Source organism: Erythrolamprus reginae, chromosome 2, assembly GCF_031021105.1.
Source record: "Erythrolamprus reginae isolate rEryReg1 chromosome 2, rEryReg1.hap1, whole genome shotgun sequence".
Classification (NCBI taxonomy): domain Eukaryota; kingdom Metazoa; phylum Chordata; class Lepidosauria; order Squamata; family Dipsadidae; genus Erythrolamprus; species Erythrolamprus reginae.
The window spans coordinates 85,416,436-85,440,144 of NC_091951.1; the positions used below are offsets into that span (position 1 = coordinate 85,416,436).

At 39.8% G+C, this 23,709-nt stretch overlaps 1 protein-coding gene across 4 annotated transcripts in view; it reads left to right on the forward strand.

Annotated features, from left to right (window-relative positions):
- Positions 1-23,709, forward strand: part of IQSEC1 (IQ motif and Sec7 domain ArfGEF 1) — a 319,130-nt gene that overhangs the window by 132,791 nt on the left and 162,630 nt on the right. For 2 of the 4 annotated variants that reach the window (XM_070738547.1, XM_070738550.1), the window contains exon 3: positions 22,817-22,861. The exons of the other annotated variants lie outside the window; for them this stretch is intronic. In XM_070738547.1, the coding sequence (XP_070594648.1) occupies positions 22,817-22,861 (45 nt within the window). The remainder of the gene's footprint in view (positions 1-22,816; positions 22,862-23,709) is intronic. 4 annotated transcript variants of the gene reach the window in all.

The window sequence follows — 23,709 nt, forward strand, 5'->3', positions numbered from 1 at the left end:
ATTATTTATTTAGCTCAAACCATCTCTTTATCCTTCAGAATAGATCCAATAGCAAATGGGACTTTACTCTAATTTAACTAGTTCTGTTATTAATGGCCTGTTTCTTAATTCATAAATGTAAAAATGGTACAGGTAGAACCTGCTGCAAAGTTTGTTGTATATAGCAAATTTAATTTAATTTAATTTACAGTATAGAATAGAATTCTTTATTGGCCAAGTGTGATTGGACACACAAGGAATTTGTCTTGGTGCAGATGCTCTCAGTGTACATAAAATAAAATACAGTGGTACCTCAAGATACGAACCCCTCGTCTTACGAACAACTCGTGATACGAACCCGGGGTTCAGAAAAATTTTGCCTCTTCTTACGAACTTTTTTCGAGTTACGAACCGGTGTTCGGAGACTGCTGGGAAGCCGCGCGGCTGTTTTAAAAGGTGACAGCCGGGCGGCGGGGCTTCCAAGAAGCCTCCCGAACGCCGGTTCGTAACTCGAACAAAGTTCGTAAGAAGAGGCAAAATTTTTCTGAATCCCGGGTTCGGTTCGGGAGGTTGCTGGGAAGCCCCCCAGCCCGGCTGTCACCTTTTAAAACAGTCGCGCCGCTTCCCAGCTGTCTCCCGAAGCCGAACGGCAAAGCCGAACTTCTACGTTCGGCTTCAGGAGACAGCTGGGAAGCGGCGCGGCTGTTTTAAAAGGTCGCAGCCGGCCTGGGGGGCTTGCCAGCACCCCCCCGAACCCCGAACGTGCTGGAAAGCCCCCCAGGCCAGCTGTCACCTTTTAAAACAGCCGCACGGCTTCCCAGTAGTCGCCGAAAGCCGTTTTTTGCGGGGGAGGGGATTTGGTTGCACGGATTAACTGACTTTACATATGGGAAACAATGTTTCGTCTTATGAACCTTTCGTCTTACGAACCTCCTCCTTGTACCAATTAAGTTCGTATCGTGAGGTATTACTGTATAGATTTGTCAAGAATCATGAGGTACAACACTTAATGATTGTCATAGTGGTCAAATAAGCAATGAAGAAGCAATCAATATTAATAAAAATCTTACGATACGAGCAACAAGTTACAGCCATAACAGTCCTAAGTGGAAGGAAATGGGTGATAGGAATGAGGAGAAAAAACTAGTAAACTAGAAAAAAATAGAAGTGCAGACTTAGTAAAAAGTTTGACAGTGTTGAGGGAATTTGTTTGTATTTGTTTAGTAGACTGATGGCATTCTGGAAAAAATTGTTCTTGTGTCTAGTTGTCTAGGTGTGCAGTACTCTGTAGCGACGTTTTGAGGATGGGAGTTGAAACAGTTTGTGTCCAAGATGCGAGGGGTCAGTAAATATTTTCACATCTCTCTTTGTATATGTATATGGAAATGTATATGGAACATTTAACTGACCATTACTGTTTCCTACCAGGATCCAAAAGCTGATTCTGGAATGTTTAGATTATTACAGTAATAAAAAGATTATCTGTCTGATACTCAAAAAAATATTCTTCAAGACACAAAGTACAGTACTGTGTTTTCTAGCACCCTTGAGTGGCTGGGAATGTTGGGAAATGTTGGAAGAAAGAGAAGAATTTAGCATTAAGGTAGATGGAGTGCCAGGTGCAATGACATGACGTATCATGACTTTCTCCCCCTTCACTAAATCGAGCATGGGCATAGCCAGTGCGTGATGCATCCGGCCTTCCGGCCATGGGTTTAACAGCCCTGATCTAGGTGTTTGCTAAGAGAGAACATCTACTTTATTCAGCCACTGATGACTCATCTTCCATGCATCCAAGATTAAAAGATAATGTTTTCTAATGATAAGAATTAGATTCTAGGAATTTTTATCTCATTTATAAATACCCTTTTATTTAGTATAATTTTGAAAGTACAATGGCTGTCATATTTTGATACATTGCACTTCTTGTTTACAAATATAAATGTATAACTTAATAAGTACCTAGAAATAAGCTGGGAAAATGTAGTGATTAAAAATATGTTGCTTTATAATGCTAGCCTTTTACTTTTCAGTTTCATTGGGTGAATGGATTCATAGATGTGGACAAAAAACCTTTCTTATTCTCCCATTTTTCTTTGTATTTATTGCATTTATCTTGCATCACAATTAACTTGTGTGAAATAACTTCATTTATCACTTCATTTATCCCTAAGCAGATCTCATGGTTATACATAATTCTGTACTAATAATGTTAACTATAAGTTATTGAACAAGTTCCGGGTACATAACAGGTGAATTCAATTCACACTAAACCAAAAATAGAGAAAACACATTTGGTTTATTATTGGGAATAAGGGCAATTAGAAATCAGAGTTGGTAAACACAATTACTATTATTTTTCTGCAACAGTTTTTAAATATTTAAACAGATTATTATTCTTAGCAGTATGTTTCTCTAGCTATATCTGCTAATAATAATAAACCTGAGCAACTATATATCAATATCAGTTTTTAATTCCCATAAGACATTTTTAAATGCCTCTAAAATTGTATTTATTGATATCTTCAGAATCACAAGAAAAACCTGTAAAATGTTTTACTTGACGGGCATGAAATTTTCCCATTTTGTCAATAAATATAATAAAACAACAACAAAAGAATACTGGTTGGTAGGTAGCACACAAATGCTGGTAAATAAATTAATAAAAATAAAATTTGTGCTTGAAAATGTAGTTGATTTAGTTTGTGATTTAGACAAACAGGAAAAATTCATGGAGAGCTCTATACCTGTATTATATTATGAAATAGCTGATGCCTATGTTCTCTCCGTTGTTTGTTTGTTTGTTTGTTTGTTTGTTTATGTATTTATTTATTTTGTCCAATACAAAATGAAAGTTAAAGAGAATAAAAACATGTAGTAGTACTGGGATCGACAAACCCAGGCGCCTGGTCGCCAGTGGCGCCTAGAAAATGTTGTCTGGCGCCTAGAAAATGTTGCCTGCTGTACTGTATGTATACCAGCGTTTCCCAACCGGTGTGCCGCGGCACACTGGTGTGCCGCGACACACCGTCAGGTGTGCCGCGGCGAGAGGCGGCGGAGGAGAGTGGGCGGATCGGGCGGGCAATGGGGCAGGGGGGAGAAGCCAGGGGCGTGTTTGGCCGGGAGTCCGGGACTGTGTGGCTTTGCGCCATGAAGAGAAAACGGCCGACTTCCCTGCTGCCGTTTTCTCTTCATGGCGCAAAGCCACACAGTCCCGGACTCCTCGCCCCAAGGCAGGAGGCGGCGGCGGAGGAGAGTGGGCGGGCAATGGGGCAGGGCGGAGAAGCCAGAGGCACGTTTGGCCGGAGGCACCGTGGGGAGGCAGGGCAGGGAGGTGCGGCAGTAGGAGTAAAGGGAGCCGTGGCTGCCCCTGCCTCCCCACGGTGGCAATGGCATCGGGAGTGCTAATAGCGGCGGCGGCGGGAATGGGGGGGGGGCCTGCAAGTGGAAGCCTCAGCCCTGGAGCCCCCTCGCACCCATGGCTTCTCATCGATGCCTCTGCCTGCCCGATCCGCGGGAGTGCTAATAGCGGTGGCGGCGGCGGGAATAGCGGGGGGGGCTCCTGCCCGCCGCTGCTATTATCACTCCAGCGGATCGGGCAGGCAGAGACATCTACGAGAAGCCATGGGCGCGAGGGGGCTCCAGGGCTGAGGCTTCCACTTGTGCCTGTCCCCGCCCGCCCGATCCTTCCTTCTCTCTGGCTTTTTTGGGGTGCGGCTTCTTCCACAGCGGTGGCTGCAGCGGCGCTGGCGATCCGGCCGCTAGCCGCTCCAAGCGCTGTGGGAACGCCCACCCCTCTCACAGTCCCGTCCCGGCTGTCAGTAAAGGGGCTGCTTGCTTGGAACATTCAAACTAAGGGAAACCTTCGCTGGCCTCCACAGAGAAGAAAGGAAGAGAGAGAACGAGAGAGAGCAACAGAGAGAGAGAGAGAGAGTGATAAAGAACAAGAGAGAGAAAGCATGAAAGAGAGAGAAAGAAAATAAGAGAGAACAAGAGAGAGAGAGACTAAGAGAGAGAGAAAGAAAAGAGAGAGAGAGAGAAAATAAGAGAATGAGAGAGAGCAACAGAGAGAGAGAAAGAACAAGAAAAAGCACGAGAGAAGAAAAGCAAGAGAGAAAAAGAGATAGCAAGAGATACTGAAAGAAAGCAAGAGAGAGAGAGAAAAAAAGATAGCAAGAGAGACAGGAAGAGGAAAGGAGAGAGAGAGAGAAATGAGAACAAAAAGGGGAGGAGAAATGAGAAAATGATTGAGGCAGAGAATGAGAGGAGAGAGAAACAAGAGAGAGAGAGAGGTGATTCTTGAAGCATATGGTAAAAAGCACCCAAATAATAAGAAAAAAACCCCAGCCCTCACCTGTTTTTGAAAAGAATAAAAGAGAATTAAACCCCAGCCCTCACCTGGTTTTGGAAATGGTTGGAGTGTGTATACATACACACACATAAGGGGGGGAGAGAGAGAGGGATGGAAAAAGAGGAGAAGTGAAAGGGAGAAGGAATGAGGGAAAAAGGGAGGAAGAGAGAGAAATGAGAAACATGAGAGAGAAAAGGGGGAAAGACAGGAGAAGTACCCAGAAATGAGACAGCGGTATAAATTTCAGGAGGGATGATTGATGATTGACTGTATTTATAAGGGGATGTTACATGGGATTATATATATGAGGGGGTTATTTATGTATGTATGTATGTATGTATGTATGTATGTATGTATGTATGTATGTATTTATTTATTTATTTATTTATTTATTTATTTATTTATTTATTTATTTATTAGATTTGTGTCATTTTGGTTGGTGGTGTGCCCCAGGATTTTGTAAATGTAAAAAGTGTGCCGCGGCTCAAAAAAGGTTGAAAATCACTGATGTATACAGTATATTTTTCCCGCCATCTGTGAAGGCGTTTGATCCTGCCAAGGCTGTGGACCACTGGTACTTCAGCTCTAAAATCACAAGGCATGTTCATGGCCACAAAACGCAAAGTGAAAAACACTAGAATGTTGCCTAAAATCTAAAATATCAAAATATAATATTTATTATCTTTAAAAGTAAAATGTTGTTTATAACGTTTGTAATGTTTTTTTTGTTAAATTAAAAACCAAGTTTGCTTAAAAAAAATTCTGGCTCCTAAATTTTTTGGCTGGCTCCTAGATTCTGAACAACTTTGTCGACCCCTGTAGTAGTAAATATCAAGGTTGTTACTAAGAAAGAAAGAAAAATATCAGTGCTGCATGAAAAACAAAGAGGTTATAGTTATTAATAGTAAAATTTCATAATCCCACTCAAAGCTGTACAATAATCAGTGCATACCATTTAGCTTGCTGTAGCTTATTCATAAGTCTTATTAGGTTGACTATTTTTTCATTTCTTCCTTTGGCAACATGAATTTAGTTCTTGACTCGTGGTTGCATCTTCACTAGATGATTTTGCCCCTTTTTGGGCAAAACATTGTTTGTTTCAGTTTTATTTAAATTCAATATTTCTTAAAACTTCATAAATAATATTTATTTGTTTGTTTGTTTTGTCAAGTACATATTGGAGGTATGTAAAGATATAATAATATTCATATGCATGGTACTAGTAAAAAATAAAAGAAACATTAGGACAGGGGATGGAAGTCAAGCTGGTGCACTTATGCACGCCCCTTACTGATCTCTTAGGAATCGGGAGAGGTCAGCAGTGGATAATCAAAGGGTAAAGTTTTGGGAGTTAGGAGATGATACTACAGAGTCAGGTAGTGAGTTCCATGCATCAACTATTCAGTTACTAAAATCGTATTTCCTGCAGTCAAGTTTGGAGCAGTTTACATTAAGTTTGTATCTGTGATGTGCTCGTGTGTTGTTGTGATATAATATGAGTTATAGTAAATTCTTTTTTCTGGCTTTTAACAAATAGTGCTGTTCATCCGTATCAAAACTGGACAAAGGCAAGCTATATGTGGAACATAATAAACTCAGCTATTTCTGCTGTTGAATATGAAAAGGCTCTGAATAGGCTAATCGGAAGCAACTAATTTTGAAAAACCTAAAATGATACAGTATCCACATATGATTGCTAGGGGGAGCTCTGATACAGCAAGGTTTCATGGAGTTGCCTAATCAGAATTTTGTGATTGTGATTACTTGGGTGTTAGGTGCTTTTAATGAACATGTTAAAACTCCAATAATGAAAAAGAATGTAATTCTTATTGATTCTATTTGTTTTTATTTGTTTTAAAAGCAGACAAAGAACAGTGTAATTAAAAAGCAAAGCAAGCTAATTAAAGGTGTCCGAGACCCTATCAGTAATTCTTTCTTTATAATTCAGGGAGCTGATATGAGTGAATGAAGAACTTTGTTGCAGTTAGAAGCTGTCAAACTAAGAAGTCCAGTGTGCATCTCTCTCTCTGTGTGTGTGTGTGTGTGTTTATATGATCTTATCCCTGTCTTGTTCTCACTCTTTGTAACAAGCTGGTTGTACTCCTTTTCCCCAGGTTGGTTAATTGATTAATTACTCTTTGTTTAGAAAACAGCCCTTCCTATAAGCATTCCCAAGCAACTTGTTTCCCCTTTGCCAACTTCAGTAGGCACAATCTAGTCCAGGGCTGTCACACCGTGGTCCACACCGTGGTCCACAGGCCAGATGCGTCACACCCTGACCACACCCCTGCCCAGTTTATCAAAGGAGAAAAAAGTTGTGATACATCACATTCTATTATTTTATTTTATTCTATTCTATTCTATGATGATGCTTTCATGATACGAGTTTGACACCCCTGGCCTAGTCCCATTGGTTATAAAAACAATAATATAATAGATTTGGAGTTATCAGATTTGATCTTCCAAAATTCTTTGCAGTTGAGTAAGATCAGTCAGTCTTAATCTTATTGTCCTAGCTAAACCTAAGAGCTTCTAATATTGGTATTTAAGTCCAATACTAGCCTTACATAAACAAATTTTTAGATTACTATCTTTGTGAATGGTTCACCAAATGGTGGACTTTCCCATATGGTTTTATGCATATAACAGATTAATAGGAAGGACCAATTTCCTTATCTCAATTCAGAGGTGGGTTCCTATCAGTTCGGACTGGTTCTATAGAACTGTTAGTAACTTGGAGGCCTGGGTCGCTGGAACTGGCAGGTGGACTTTCCCATATGGTGGACTTTCCCATGTGGTTTTATGCATATAACAGATTAATAGGAAGGACCAATTTCCTTATCTCAATTCAGAGGTGGGTTCCTATCAGTTCGGACTGGTTCTATAGAACTGTTAGTAACTTGGAGGCCTGGGTCGCTGGAACTGGCAGGTGGACTTTCCCATATGGGTTTATGCATATAACAGATTAATAGGAAGGACCAATTTCCTTATCTCAATTCAGAGGTGGGTTCCTATCAGTTCGGACTGGTTCTATAGAACTGTTAGTAACTTGGAGGCCTGGGTCGCTGGAACTGGCAGCGACCCAGGCCTGCAACGTCTCCGAAAGGGTTCTCTCATCAACACTATAGGTGGTACCATCTTGTTTTTTGCTTCTGCACATGCACAGAGGCATTTCTTTTAGTACTGTACCCACCCGCGCGGCACATCCATGAGCAGACCATCAGTAGGAGAATCCAGAATCCACCCTATCTCAATTGCGTTTTCAGCTATTATTTATTCATTCATTCATTCATTCATTCATTCATTCATTCATTCATTCATTTAATACGATGATGATGATGATACTCAACTATACATTTCCACCCCGTATCCGCTCAATGAAGCAGTGGAAGTAATGTGCTCGTGTCTGGAGGCTGTTAGGGTTTGGATGGGTGTTAACAGGCTTAGACTCAACCCTGACAAGACGGAGTGGCTGTGGGTTCTGTCTCTCAAGGACATCTCCATCTCTCCATCCATCATTTGGGGGGGGGACTTTTGACCCCCTCAGAGAGGATCCGCAACTTGGGCATCTTCCTCGATCCAGACTTCTGTAATTCTCATAATTTATTAGGTAGGAGTCCTCATCTTGCTGAGTTGGGGAACTGAACAATAAAATCAAGCAAGAGCTGTAAAAATATTTAGAAGGCACAAATATAAACATTTCAGCTACTGTTTGTTCTAAATCCATGGTACCCTATTCGTATTAGATTTCTTGGAACCGTAGGTTTCCTTGAGAGTCATCCAGGATTCAACATGGCATTTTCTATTCATATTGTATGAAATGTATTATTGCAACATATTTGTATTTTGTTTTGTTTAAATAAAATGTATTACATAAAGCATATTAAATCATTGATTCTGTACTGAATTGGGAAGGGTTCCCTAGATATCTCAAGTTTGAAGACCTCTGTTCTAAGAAAATAAAAAGGCAATATCTTTCCCTGGATTATGTTCATTGTTTTGTTTTCCCCAAAGTGCTAACCAATACAATTCTCTTTTTTAATGTCCTCGGTAAAAACTTTGTATGAAAATATATAATTAACTGATCTTTAGCTTTCTTAGCATTCTTTGAAAAGCTACTGTAGGGGACCAGGGGGGAGCTAAGTTCTTAGCTTTCTTTGAAAAGCAATTTGCAAGTTGGATGTTATTTTGAATTAATTAATTAATCCTCATCTTATTATTTTTAGAAAAATTGTAATCCTTTCCAAAGGGGCTATTCTCCTTCTAGTCAAACATAACTGTTTCTTATGTATTCATATCGTGTTCCTTCAATTAGGTTGTTTAAAAAAAAAAAAGGATGCCTTCAAGTATTTAATTAAGTATTGTTGTTAAGAGACACAGTTTGGTGTAGTGGCTAAGGCATCGGACTAGAATCAAGAAACTATAAATTCTATTCCCACCTTCAGCACAAGTCTGCTGGGTGACTGAGTCAGTTACTTTGCCCTAGCCGTAGGAAACAGGCAAGGACAGACCACTTCTGAAAACTTGCCAACAAAACTGAAGAATAGTCTAAGCCAGGGCTGTAAAATTCTGGCCCACGGGCTGGATGCATCACACACTGGTCATGCCCACGCCTGGTTTAGCAAAGGAGGGGGGAATCCTGATACATCACGTGATGCCACCATGACAATTTGAGTTTGACACCCCTGGTGTGAGCACTTGCTAGTTATTAACATTTACTCAGAGTCACACGAAACTTTTTTTAATAAAAGTCATCCTATTAGATCGCAACTTCTTAACTTTTTTAAATTATTAATTTTTTAAATTAATTTTAAGAAATAGAATATAAAACACACACAACATAAGTGCTCCATGATCGGTGCCCACCACCAGACAAACATTCACACTCTGCCACCAAATTGAGAGTGTTTCTTATATATACCATTTTAATTCAAGAACGATGTCTCTATTTACATATTATAATCTTAACTGTTTAGTTTTTAGAAGTAGTATACCTTGAGCCTAGCCTGAACTGGGGCATAGTTTATGGAGAGGGGCGGCATACAAATCTAATAAATAATAATAATAATAATAGGCAGTGGTGGGCTACGAGCCGGAAAGCTAAATTGCGCTTGCTTCTGCGGCTCATAAATTCTTGCGGGACCAGTACAATTTTGTTGCTGCACCTGCAGAAGAAGCAAAATCGCGTATGGAACCGCAGGTGCACCCATGCTTCAACAAGGTTTTTTGCTTCCACGCATGCTAACACACAGGCGTACCTGCGGTTTCATGCGCGATTTTGCTTCCTCCACTTGTGCAGCAGCCAAGTCCCGCTGGTCCCGCAAGAACTTACGAGCCACGGCGGCGAACGCAATTTAGCATTCTGGCTCGTAGCCCACCACTGGGTACAGGTATCCATTTCCTTCTGTTGGGTTCATGTGCTCAGAACCTCTCATGTCCTAAATCTTTGTAAACTACTTATTCAAAGATGTTGCAATCTCTGGCAATATGTTAGACAGAGAAAAATATGAAGAAGAAAAAATAAAGCAGTACTTATATTGTTTACCTAAAGCAACATTTTGGGAACATAGAGGAATAGCAGATACAATGACAATGCCCCTCTCACATCAGAGGGATCTTTTTAAGCAGCCAATTATTGGTAAGCCCAAATAATAGTATCCAGACAGACAGAATGCTCATGGGATGCAGAAATATTCGCATCCTCACTGTAGACTTCTTAGTGTGGTTTTGGCTCATCTTTATTTTGTTTGTTTGTGCCTGTGTTAGATTTATACACTGGCTTTTCTCCAGGAGCTGAAGACAGCTTGGGTTGGAATCTCACTTCATTTTCCCCCCCACAGTTAACAGCCCTGATGAGCAGGTTAATCAAAAAGATAAGTTTAGCTGATGATAAACTTGAATTTGGAATTCCACTCTTAGTCCAAAAACTTAACCACTACAGTATATGAAGGCATCTAGCCTTCAACACGTTTACTCTGTGATAATCCTCAGCATGTTTATTCCTTATAAGTATTCCTTCCTCACAATGCCCAAAATATTAGGAAAGGGATACTCTCCCTTTGTACAAAATTACTCTCAACTATTGCTTCAGCTATTCGTGCTGTAAGAAGTATTGTCAGTGCAAATCATAAGGTGCGCCAGTATAGCAAAACTATAAATGCGTCCTTTTAAAAATATAGGCTTAAAAGATCTATAACAGTGATTGCAAACCTATAGCACAGGTGCCACAGGTGGCACACAGAGCCATATCTGCTGACACGCGAGCTATTGCCCTAGCTCAGTTCTAATGTGCCATCCTGCTGATTTTGGCTCACACAGAGGCTCTGTTTTTGGCTTCCATAGAGCCTCTGGGGGGTGAGGAAGGATGTTTTACCCTTCTCTGGCTCCAGGGAAGCCTTTGGAGCCACAGGAGGGCAAAATATGGGCCCACCAGAAGTTTGGAAACAGACTGTTTCCGACTTCCAGAGGGCCTCCATGGGGCAAAAAAAGCTGTTTCCGCTCTTCCCAGGCACTGAATTATGGGTGTGGGTGCATGTGCAATAGCGCATTCCCATGCTCTTTCAGCACCCGAGGGAAAAAATGTTCACCATGACTGATCTATAATCTGAAAACTTATTATCAAGTTTTTATTAAATTTAATTTACACCTTCATTGTTCCTGCAAATTTTATTGGCAGGAACAATATTATTTTACTGAAAAATGAAAAAAAGATATAGCCATTGTGCAATTCCTTGGCTAGGCTGAGAGAGAACTGAACTTCATTTTTCTAATCTAATTCTGGATCTAGATCAGTGTTTCCCAACACTGGCTGGGGAATTCTGGGAGTTGAAGTCCAAATATCTTCAAGTTGCCAAGGTTGGGAAACACTGATCTAGATAACAAGTCAGACTGAAACATTTCTGGATTGTGTGGAATCAACATAGGAATGGACCTTTACTTGTACCTGTCAACTGTTCCTTAAAAAACTTTTTTCATAAGATTCACATTGTAACTGTATTAGCTTTGGAAATCCATGTTTGAATCAAAGGAGAATTAAGAAGATAACAACACATTATTTCATTCTTCTGCAACTTCCTTAGACCCTCCTTAATTAAAACAGCTTTTTTTCTCTGTCTGCATGAATATAGTGCAAGCCTGGGAAAATGCATGACTCCTTTAAAGTACGGCTGAGAAATTTAGGAAAGAAATGTTGCCCAGCTCTATTATGAAATAAACTAATCTTGATGAGATGGTAGTTAGAGCTCTGAATTGGAGGGCTCTAATTCTATATAATTTTAAGGAGAAAAACCATAAAACATCCTAGTCCCCTTTGCTGTTGTGACTATACCCAGAGCAGTGGTGGGTTGCTACCAGTTTGTAACAGTTCTGTGAACAAATAGCAGCAACAAGAGGGTCCACCATCTGCCCAGATATAATCAAAATATGCTCTGTGCATGTGCAGAAGTATTGCACATGCGCAGTGCGCATGCACGCACTCCCGTTCTCCCATTCCCGAACTGGTAGTAAAGATAAGTAGAATTCATTACTGACCCAAAAATGAGATTCAGCAGGTTCTGACCAATGATAGCAGAAATTTTGAGTAGGTCGGAGAAGCAGTAAATACCACCTCTGACTGGCCCCACCTTCATCTTTTCTCTCACTCACCAATCCCAGCTGACCGGGAGGAAATGGGGATTTTGCAGTAAGCTTCCCCTGAAATGGGGAAGGAATTGAGATTTTGCAATATTCTTCCCCCAGAGTAGGGTGGGAATGGAGATTTTACACTATCTTGGCCCTGCCATACCTACCAAGCCATGCCCAGAAAACTAGTAGTAAAAAAAAAATTGAATCCCACCACTGACTACTCCTACAGTGCTATGCATGGTTTTGTGCACCACATTTCCAGAAAGCTATTTACAAGTTAGAATAGATCCTGAAGAGGGCAGCATGGATAATACAGGATTTGAGGTTATGCCTTAGGGGGGACAAGCTTAAGGCACTTGGGATATTCAATCAGGATAAAAGAAAACAGAGAAGGAATAATATCAGCATTTTTACTGATATTGACTGACAGAATACCACAGGGGAAATAGTCAGAAATGATTTTCTTTCGCCACAGAAGCAAAAAATAATAAGTATAAATTGCAGCAACCTAGATTTTTCATTTAAATATTAGAAAAAATATATAACAATAGAATTTGCTTAATAGTAGAATAGTTTACATACAAAGATTGTGGGTCCTCTGTCTTTATAGTAGCTGAAATGAATATCTTTCAAATATGATTTCATTACGTTGTTGGTTTTTTACATAGTGCTATAGGCAGTTGGACTAAATACAGTACAGTAGAACCCCGACTTACGAGACTAATTGGTTCCGGAAGGAGGCTCGTAAGTCAGAACGCTCGTATGACGAAACATTGTTTCCCATAGGAAACATTGTAAAGTCAATTAATCCGTGCAACAACAAAAAAACCCGCTGCCGCCGAACGCGGAAGTTAGCGTTCAGAGATAGCTGCGAAGCGGCGCGCGTGTTTTAAAACGTGGCAGCCGGCCTGGGGGGCTCGGGGGCTTCCCCCCCAAGCCCCCCAGGCCGGCTGTGACGTTTTAAAACACGCGCGCCGCTTTCCAGCTGTCTCCTGAAGCCGGAACGCTAACTTCCGCGTTCGGCTTCAGAAGACAGCTGCAAAGCGGCGCGCGTGTTTTAAAATGTGGCAGCCGGCCTGGGGGGCTCGGGGGCTTCCCACCGAGCCCCCCAGGCCGGCTGTGACGTTTTAAAACACGCGTGCCGCTTTGCAGCTGTCTCCTGAAGCCGGAACGCTAACTTCCGCGTTCGGCTTCAGAAGACAGCTGCAAAGCGGCGCGCGTGTTTTGAAACGTGGCAGCCGGCCTGGGGGGCTCGGGGGCTTCCCCCCGAGCCCCCCAGGCCGGCTGTGACGTTTTAAAACACGCGCGCCGCTTTGCAGCTGTCTTCTGAAGCCGGAACGCTAACTTCTCCCTTCTTAACCGGGCAGTTGCCGATTTTTTGCTGTTTAGCGCTCCAACGCTGCGCTAAACAGAAAGAAGCTGCAACTGCCCGGTTAAGAAGGGAGAATCCACCCCGTAGCCAAACGGCTTTTTTACTGTTTAGCGCAGCGTTCTAGCGCTAAACAGTAAAAAAGCCGTTTGGCTACGGGGTGGATTCTCCCTTCTTAACCGGGCAGTTGCAGCTTCTTTCTGTTTAGCGCTCGAACGCTGTGCTAAACAGAAAGAAGCTGCAACTGCCCGGTTAAGAAGGGAGAATCCACCCCGTAGCCAAACGGCTTTTTTACTGTTTAGCGCAGCGTTCTAGCGCTAAACAGTAAAAAAGCCGTTTGGCTACGGGGTGGATTCTCCCTTCTTAACTGGGCAGTTGCAGCTTCTTTCTGTTTAGCGCTCGAACGCTGCGCTAAACAGAAAGAAGCTGCAACTGCCCGGTTAAGAAGGGAGAATCCACCCCGTAGCCAAACGGCTTTTTTACTGTTTAGCGCAGCGTTCTAGCGCTAAACAGTAAAAAAGTCGTTTGGCTACGGGGTGGATTCTCCCTTCTTAACCGGGCAGTTGCCGATTTTCTGCTGTTTAGCGCTCCAACGCTGCGCTAAACAGAAAGAAGCTGCAACTGCCCGGTTAAGAAGGGAGAATCCACCCCGTAGCCAAACGGCTTTTTTACTGTTTAGCGCAGCGTTCTAGCGCTAAACAGTAAAAAAGCCGTTTGGCTACGGGGTGGATTCTCCCTTCTTAACCGGGCAGTTGCAGCTTCTTTCTGTTTAGTGCTCGAACCTTTTAAAACACGCGGAAGTTAGCGTTCCGGCTTCAGGAGACAGCTGCGAAGCGGCGCGCGTGTTTTAAAAGGTTGCAGTCGGCCTGGGGGTTTTGCCAGCCCCCCCCCCCAGCCCCCCAGGCCGGCTGCAACCTTTTAAAACACGCGGGATACGAGCGCCAAGGAGCTGTCTCCTGAAGCCGAACGCGGAAGTTAGCTTTCGGCTTCAGGAGACAGCTCCTTGGCGCTCGTATCCCGAATGTGAGCTCGGGAGGCGAACAAAAATGTCGCTCCCCTCCCAGCTCTTATCTCGAGTAGCTTGTAAGTAGAGCTGCTCGTATGTCGAGGTTCCACTGTAATTGTTATGGTTTGTTTAAAGTGCGTGATTACATATCTTCACTTATTCTGAGCTGAGGAAAGAAGAAAGTAAAATATCCTTCACATCAAGCTAGAGTTATTGGGACTTTATAGACAAATCTATATAATTTGCCATCAGTATGAAAAGGTTTGCCATTGCTTTTTTTGAAGAAACAAATGCAAATCTATCTGTCTGAGTCACATGGACAGTAGCTTTCATCAGTCAATGATTCAGCACAGCAATGGGCATTAATGTTACACAGCCAAAGAAAGATAGTATCATGGGATGCTATTGATAGCATAGGATGCTATTTATAAACCTTGGTTTTTGATCCAAATAGTTCTGACTAATTGTTGACTGTGGAGAGGAAAGCTTGAAAATGCTATGATTCAGACTTAATTTCAATATGAGATTAATAGGGCATCTGTGTGTTTTTCCATGGCTTTAAGTTGGCCAATAATTTTTCAAAAGTTTGAGGTAGAACTATAAAACCAAATATAAAAAGATGATGCACATGCCATTTTTCTTTTTCTTTTTAATTTTATGAGTCATTAGGTAGATAAATGCCTGGACAACAAAGTCCATCAGTTTAACTATGCTAGAATGCCATCATTTGTAATGAAAACCCATAGTATTAATAGGAATTTTATTTTGAGCTTATTTTGTATGTTGTAACTTGGTCTTGCTTATATTCTTGAGGCAGACTTGGTTCTTTAAACACATCTGTTGATAGTTAAATCTCTGTGACATGGAAGATTTTAGCTAAAATGTACTTCTCAAATCATTTTCCACTGAGATTCTAGCTGTTTTGTCTTAAAACTACATGCTGTAATATTTCAAGCAGATGTCCTCCCTTTGTTCTGGTTCTTGTAACTTTTTTGTCATTAACTTATAAAGGCAACATCACACTTTACCAAAAGTATACTTTCATGATGTGAAAGTGCACTTTCTGCAGAGAGTTTGGGTATGCTTCACACAGATAATAGTCAAGTTTCAGTATGAATGGTCTATCAAAAAAGCTGTTTTGTTCTATCAGTAAAGTTGATTTGGAAAGAGAATCTTATGCTGACTTTGCATATATCCACTTAATTTTCTTGGCAAATACTGTACTATATATTAAAATAATTTGCTATTGCCTTCTTATGGAATGGTTTATGATATACAGTACTATACTAACCTACAGCCCTAGGATGCCTTTTGGTCTCCTTTCCAAAAACAAAATCAGCCCAGAATGAAAATAATTAATTATGTAATCAATTAAATAAGAACATTCAGTTGTTGTTTGGAAGATTGCAGTCATTTACAGAACCTGCCAATACTTTTCATCTTCTTTTGCTTCTAAAAGAGCAAGCGCTTATTTTATATTTTTGGCATAATTTTCACAGGTACTGTAAAAACATTGCATAGTGTCACAGTAAAGTTTTAAAGAGATGATCAGTTAATCATTCCAATTTAGTATCTAATTTACATGTCTTTATTATATACAGTAATATGCCACTTAATGAGGATGGTAGAAAGATGTTTAAATATTGTAGAAGCAATCTAGAGCAGTGATTTTCAACCTTTTTTGAGCCGCAGCACATTTTTTACATTTACAAAATCCTGGAGCACACCACTAACCAAAATGACACAAAATGACACTCTAAGACACTCTCCTCTCTTTTTACATCCCTGTCTCCGCCCCCCCCTTATGTCTGTGTGTGTGTGTGTGTGTGTGTGTGTGTGTGTGTGTGTGTACACTCTTGAACCATTTCCAAAAACAGGTGAGGGCTGGGATTTTTTCTCATTCTTTCCAAAAACAGGTGGGGAGGGGGTTCTCTCTTATTTTTTGGGTGCTTTCTATCATGTGCTTTAAATCAAGGCTCAATTCTCTCTCTCTTTTGTTTCTCTCTCTTTCCTCTCATTCTATGCCTCAATCATTTTCTCATTTCTCTTTTTTCTCCCCTTTTTTCTCTCATTTCTCTCCCTCCCTCCCTTCCTCTCCTTTTCTCTCTCTCACTCTTGCTTTCTTGCTTTCTCTCTCACTCTTTCTTTCTTTCTCTCTCTCTTGCTTTCTCTCTCTCTCACTCTCTTTCTCTCCTTCTCTCTCTCTTTCTCTCTCTTGCTTTCTTTCTCACTCTCACTCTCTCTCTTGCTTGCTTTTTCTCTCTCTCTTGCTTTCTTTCTCTCTCTCCCCCTCTCTTTTTTTCTCTCTCTTGCTCTCTCTGTCTCTCTCTTGCTATCGCTCTCTTTCTCTCTCGCACATTATGCCGGCAACAGTGGCATTGGGCAGTAGCTGCGGGGCGGCAGCAGGGCAGTTGGCTGCGAGCAGGAGCTCCAGGGCGGAGGCACCAACGGCGGCAGCTGGATGTGTTGCTGGACACCGTTCATACTGGTGTTGTGCTGGTCATGGCCGCAGGGCTGGCACCTCTGTCCCGGCACAGCCAGCAGGCCAGTGCCAGCCCTGCAGCACCAGATGTACGGCATCCAGCAACACATCCAGCCGCCACCCGGTGCCACTACTGCCAGTGCCCTCCCGCTCCTGCTGCTGGCGCCCTCCCACCAGGCCCCAAAGCTCACCTGCTGCCGCCGCCAGGGAAGCTCCAGCCAGGCAGGGCACTGCAGCTGCCGGAAAACATGGAAGGCGCGAAGAAGGAAGCTCAGCTTCCAGTCTCGCAACTTTTTGCTCTTCACTCCCTCAGCAAAAAATTGCGAGACTGGAACCTGAGCTTCCTTCTTCGCGGCACACCTGACCATGTGTGGCGGCACACTGATTGAAAAACACTGATCTAGAGTATTCTTAGTACAGCTTCATTTTTAATTTGTTATATTGCAGACAAAACATATCTCCAAGTTAACTAAGTTCATTGTTTTCAATTCCAAGTTCTCATGTTAACAAAGAATTGCAAGATCATCATTATTAGCTCCTCCTGTAGCATAGTGAAAGCAAACAAAAAAAGTAAAAAAAATCTTGATCTTACATTTAAAATAACATGTCTACAAGATATTTTGGGATTCTATTTTCTTAAAATAAAAATATGTAGCAGACTTTGAACTGCTATGAATTTAAAAATATAGTCCCCCTTTTTGGCAAATCAGAAAAATAGCACAATACTTAAGTTTTGTTAGGTTTTTTTAATTAGTTTCCAGAGTTAGGATTAAATATTTCATTGTTTCTGCATTATTAGACGGAATAACAGAAGTGGAAGGGACTTGAAAGTTTTCTAGTCCAATTATCTTTTAAGGAAAAGACCCTATAATATTCCAGACAAATGGCTGTCCAATCTCTTCTTAAAAGCTTCTACTGATTCATTGGTCTCACTGTCAGGAATTTCTCCTTAGTTCTAGATTGGATCTCTCTTTGATAAGCTTCCATCCCTTAATTTTTGTCCTTAGATGCTTTGGCAAATAGGTTGAACCTCCCCCACTTCTTTGTCACAGCTCTTCAGATATTGGAAGACTGCTATCATCTCACCCCTATTCCTTCTCTTTGTAGGACTAAATACAGTGTTCCCTCGATTTTTGCGGGTTCAAACTTCGCGAATAGCCTATACCACGGTTTTAAAAAAAATATTAATTAAAAAATACTTCGCGGGTTTTTTTTCTATACCACGGTTTTCCCCGCCCGATGACATCATACGTCATCGCCAAACTAATAATTTTTGCAAATAAATAACAAAAAAAATAATTATTGTTAATAAATAATTATGTTTATAAATGTCAGGATCACTAAGTGTCTTATTCAATGGTGAGTACCAGTAATTGGGATTGTTTTAGGAAATTACTAATTTTAAATTGTAATTAGATTGGTGGGCATTGGATTTTTATTATGTACTGTTTTTTTATTATTGTTTTGAGCCGCCCCGAGTTTGCGGAGAGGGGCGGCATATAAATCCAATAAATCTAATCTAATCTAATCTAATAATGGTGTGTAAATGGTTGTTAAGGGAATGGGAAATGGTAATTTAGGGGTTTAAAGTCTTAAGGGAAGGCTTGTGATACTGTCCATAGCCAAAAATGGTGTATTTACTTCTGCATCTCTACTTCGCGGAAATTTGACTTTCGCGGGCGGTCTTGGAACGCATCCCCCGTGGAAATCGAGGGAACACTGTATATCCAGTTCTATTTAGTTATCCACTTAGTTTAGAATGGTTCATTCATTGTTTTTTAGAATTCAAATTACATAGACTACTGTGTTAAATGTTGTTCGGAAATGAAATAAGATTTTGGAAATGAGATGAGGGTTATGTGTTTAATTGAAAATACAATTGAAGTAGCAACCTGGCTGAGGTAGGACTTTTTTGTCTTTAAGTTGAAGCTTCTCTCTTTTCACTTCTGGTCCTTAATTGTTTCCTAACTAGGGGCATTCTCAAGTCTTACCTGCAAAGCAGGATAAGGGAAGCAAGAATCACAGTTGTCCTCCATCAAAACAGTTTTCTTGAAAGCTTTTGATTTTACTTTTCCCAGACCGTTTGTGTTACCAACCCCTAATCCATTTCCTTGATAAGCTTGTAACAATCTCTCCCATCTGTTGATTGTTTGTATCTAGAGATTCTTCACTTTCAACCTCGCTGCAATCTGTCATACGCATACTGTAGTAATTGACTTTCATGGTAGACATCCTTAGTTTTTTAGAAAGTGGTTTAATTTCTGTCATCTTAAAAGGGTGCTATTTTCAAATTAAAAAGAAGAAGGGAAGGAAGGAAGGAAGGAGAAAGAGAGAGGGAGAAAGAAAAATAAAAAAGAAAAACAAAGAAAGAAATAATATAGTGTTAGAATACTAAAAATTAAAAGAACTAGAACTGACTAGTTCGAAATTGTTCATTTCAATGTGACTTTTTTTACAAAGTGATTCTCATACTGACGTAGGCTGTATAGTTCCATGAGAGAAAACATGCAGCTGGATATTTATTTCTTTTTTAATGTATAATTTATATTTTAAGTCCAACCAACTGGCTGATGACTCTAGGCAATGTACAAAATTAAAAACAGATATAAAATAATATGTATCAACAGAAAAGGAAAACAGTTGTCCAGGCCAAAGAGAAAATCAGTAAATACCAGGTACATGTAATTTTTTACTTATTACTGGTGACCATTCAAAGTTACAACAGACTGCCCAACTATTTATGGCCTAGTTATGATTCGCTCTCCCCATCACATGAGTACATTTTGGCAGTCAGCAACTGGCTCACATTTACAACCGTTTGCAACATCCCACAATCGTATAACCACAATTTATTTATTTTATTTTTTTAAATGAAAACTAGCGTTTATTTTGGTGGGGTTTTTTTTTTTTTCAAAAACAGCATATAACAAATAATGGGGTTTGCTTAATAACTGAAGTGAACACTTAATGACCATGGATTGGCTTAATGACTGTGGTCATTCATTTAGTGACCACTACAAGAAAAGTTCGTAAAATCAGGTTTGGTGACCCCCTTTGTGCCTGTTATAACTTAAATCACAATGATCTATTGCAGTTGTAAGTCAAAGTCTATCTGTAATAATAATTTCCACATTGTAATTGTCCCTCCAGAATAAGAAACAACTTTCATTTTCACTTTCCAATTATTCAAAATATTAAGGCAAGTGAGAAGGCAAGTTTTATCTTTTATCTCTTGTTTCTGTATTGCTAATCTGTGACATTAATGTGACATAGTGAGATTGACACCCGTGTTTTAGCAATTCAGAAAAAAATTAAGCTGTCGCCTTTTGAAACAGCCGGGGGGCTTCTCAGCGTTCTCCCAAATGCCGAACCCAGAAGTTCGGCAAAAGTTCAGGTTTGCCGTTCGGGTTTGGGAGGACGCCGAGAAGCCCCGCCGCCCGGCTGTCAGCATTTTGGCCGGCCTGGAAGGACGTCTCCGTGACATCAAAGCTCCTCCCATGGAATTCCCTATTGGGATTCCCCACTTCCGTTTGAGCCTCCCGACCGGCCGACAGCTCTGTGGCTCTTTTGCAAAACTGACAGCCGGGCGGCAGGGCTTCTTGGTGTCCTCCCGAACGCCGAAACCCGAACTTTTGCCAAACCTCTGGGTTCGGCGTTCGGGAGAATGCCGAGAAGCCCCCCGGCTGTTTCAAAAGGTGACAGCCGGACGGCGGGGCTTCTCGGTGGCCTTCTGAACGCCGAACCCGGAAGTTTGGCAAAAGTTCGGGCTTGGCATTCAGGTTCAGGAGGATGCCGAGAAGCCCCCCGGCACGCATTAATTGATTTTACATTGTTTCCTATGGGAAACATTGTTTCGTCTTATGAACATTTCGCCTTATGAACCTCCTCTGGGAACCAATTAAGTTCGTAAGGCGAGGTATTACTGTATAATCATTCCATCATTTTAGTGTCCATTTACTTTTATCCTTCCATCCATATACTATAGTTGCATGAGCAGCTTTTATCATAGTCCTTAATACTTCTTGTTCTTCTGTCTTCATTCCTTGAATTTCTTTAATAATGTCCCATCCTACCCTCAATTTATTTTTAACCATTCGATTTATATTTTTCAGTATTAAAGTCTAGAACTTTTGAATCTCCTCACATTCTACCAAAGGTGTGTGTACCATCCCACTGCACGACCACAATGCCAGCATTTGGGGCTTAGTCCTCCAATCATATATGCCATCTGGGCATGTGTTTTATACCATTTTAGATATATTTTCCTTTCCATTTCCTGAAACTTTTCTATTTTAATTTTTTGTGTCCTTCTCATTATTCCTTCTATTCTTTCATCTGTTAAATTAAAATCCTTACTCCATTTATTCTTAATTTGATTCATCACATATGAATCTGTCATTAATTTATATATCGCCTTTACTCCTCTTAATCCTTTCTCTTTGTATTTCAAAATTATATCTATTTTATTTTCTCTCAGACCCGTTTCTATCTATCTATTTCTATCTATTAGCTCACTCCATCTTAACCAATTTTGGGGTCCACCTATTTGTATTATCTCATTGATTTTCATTAAGTCACCCCCTTCTTTATATAAATCTTTTATTTGATTATGCCCATTTATTTCTAACTCTTTTGCACCGCTCCCTATTACACTTCTTATAGGTGCCCGTTTTGATATTCCTTGCTTCCACTCTTTCTGCCATTTACTGCATACTTTAAATGCTACTTTCCTGGGTCCTATAGTTTTCTTACTTACTTCATTTAAATTTGAATCATGTATACCTTCTTTTCCTAGTCCCTTGTTCACCTCATTTTCTAATTAGAAAATGTAAATGTTGAATTTACCTGCAAAACAATCTGGTTAGAGGGCTAGAGTGATATCATTGGACAATTAATTCTGAGAACATTGTCCTAGAATTTGAAAAGAGTGTACAAGGAACTAAGGAAAAATAATTTCATCCTCAAAAAATACAATTGTTCACTACTGGTAGTTTTCAGATTGTATGAATATTTATCATAATTTATACTATTTACGAAAACAACTTGTAAACGTGTGAACATGTTTTATGTGAGTAGGTGCGTTTAAACAAAATCTGTAAATTCTCGTATATTTATATGCATCTGCATGAGAATATTTGACAGCTTTCTGCATAATCACAATGTTTTGATTATTTTACAAGAGACAGTTAGCTAAATTATGTGCTCCTAGTTCAGGTCCAGTCTTTCAACTGAACCATGCAAAACGGATTTCCCCTTCTAAACTAAAATGAAGTATCAGGCTTTAAAGCAGCTGATCTATAAAGATCCATCTGTTCCTATGGTGGAAGGGAAGATAATTGCATTTTTAACCATTTAATAGAAATGTCAAAAGAGAAGGAGATAGATATATTAATGAAATATTTTAGCAACGTATCAATAAAAGAACAATTCTAAAACACTTGGTTTCTTCGCAGAAATTAATCACAAATTAATTAGAATTGGAAATGTAAAATTATAGGATATAATAAAAATCTTCCTATTTTTCCATAAGGCATGGAAGGGTTAAATGAACATTGGGAGATGTATAGATTACCTTCTACTTTCTGCTTTTAAATTGTTTATATTGTCTTAATTAGTAAAGATCTTTATATTTGGACATGCTAAGAGTAGTTCTGCTGAAATTACATACTTTTGAAGATTTGGGGAGCACCATTTAAACAAAGAGAAATATACTAGTTATTAGTCAAATAGATTACATAAAATATAGCAATAATGCAGGCATATATTTGGATGTCATTATAGAATGGCAATATAGATTCATAAATTATAAATACTTCAGATTTCAAATATTTATAAAAATGATGTTAGACTGATACTTTTTGTGTCCTTTTATATGGCAGTTAATGTTTTTATTTAAAAATTATTTTGAATATTTTGAATTATATTTTACAATTTTGATGGATAATTTGTGTAGGAATTTATGTAATATATGTTTAATATTCTTGTGTTTTTTTACAACTATCTCAGGACTTCCTTGGAAACAAGAAAGAGCCTTTCAACTGATCCACGCAGGTAAAATATATCAAATATTTTTTTTAAAAAAGATGGAGTAGTAGAATTAATTTTAATAATCATGAACATCATGCAAGTTCAATATAATATAGACAATTATTGGGTTGTGGAAAGTCATTGTGTAGAACAAGACATAGGATATTACGAACTCTAATGAACTCTAATGAAAAAGTCAGTGGATTGTGAATCTGAAAAATTAAGGCAGTTTTCCATGCTTTTTGTTTTTTACCATTGCAGCATTCTATGTGATCCTAAGAAATGGTTGAAATGTACTGTAGTAGATGGCCATATAGGGAAGGAATCTCCCAACTAACTATCTATCTATCTATCTATCTATCTATCTATCTATCTATCTATCTATCTATCTATCTATCTATCTATCTTGTCCAATACACAAAGAGGGTTTAGTGGGTATATATCTATATACACATAGTAAAATACATGATGAAGGTTATAGAGGAGATATTCATAGTAAAATATATCTAAGAAATAATAGAAAAGAAGATATAGTAATAGAATATATCAATGAAAGAATAGAAGAAGAGATATAGGAATAGAGGAAAGGTATAGGAGATATAGGAGAGCATTAGGACAGGGGACGGAAGGCACTCTAGTGCACTTGTACTCGCCCCTTACTGACCTCTTAGGAATCTGGATAGGTCAACCATAGATAATCTAAGGGTAAAGTGTTGGGGGTTTGGGGATGACACTATGGAGTCCGGTAATAAGTTCCATGCTTCGACAACTCGGTTACTGAAGTCATATTTTTTACAGTCAAGTTTGGAGCGGTTAATATTAAGTTTAAATCTGTTGTGTGCTCTTGTGTTGTTGTGATTGAAGCTGAAGTA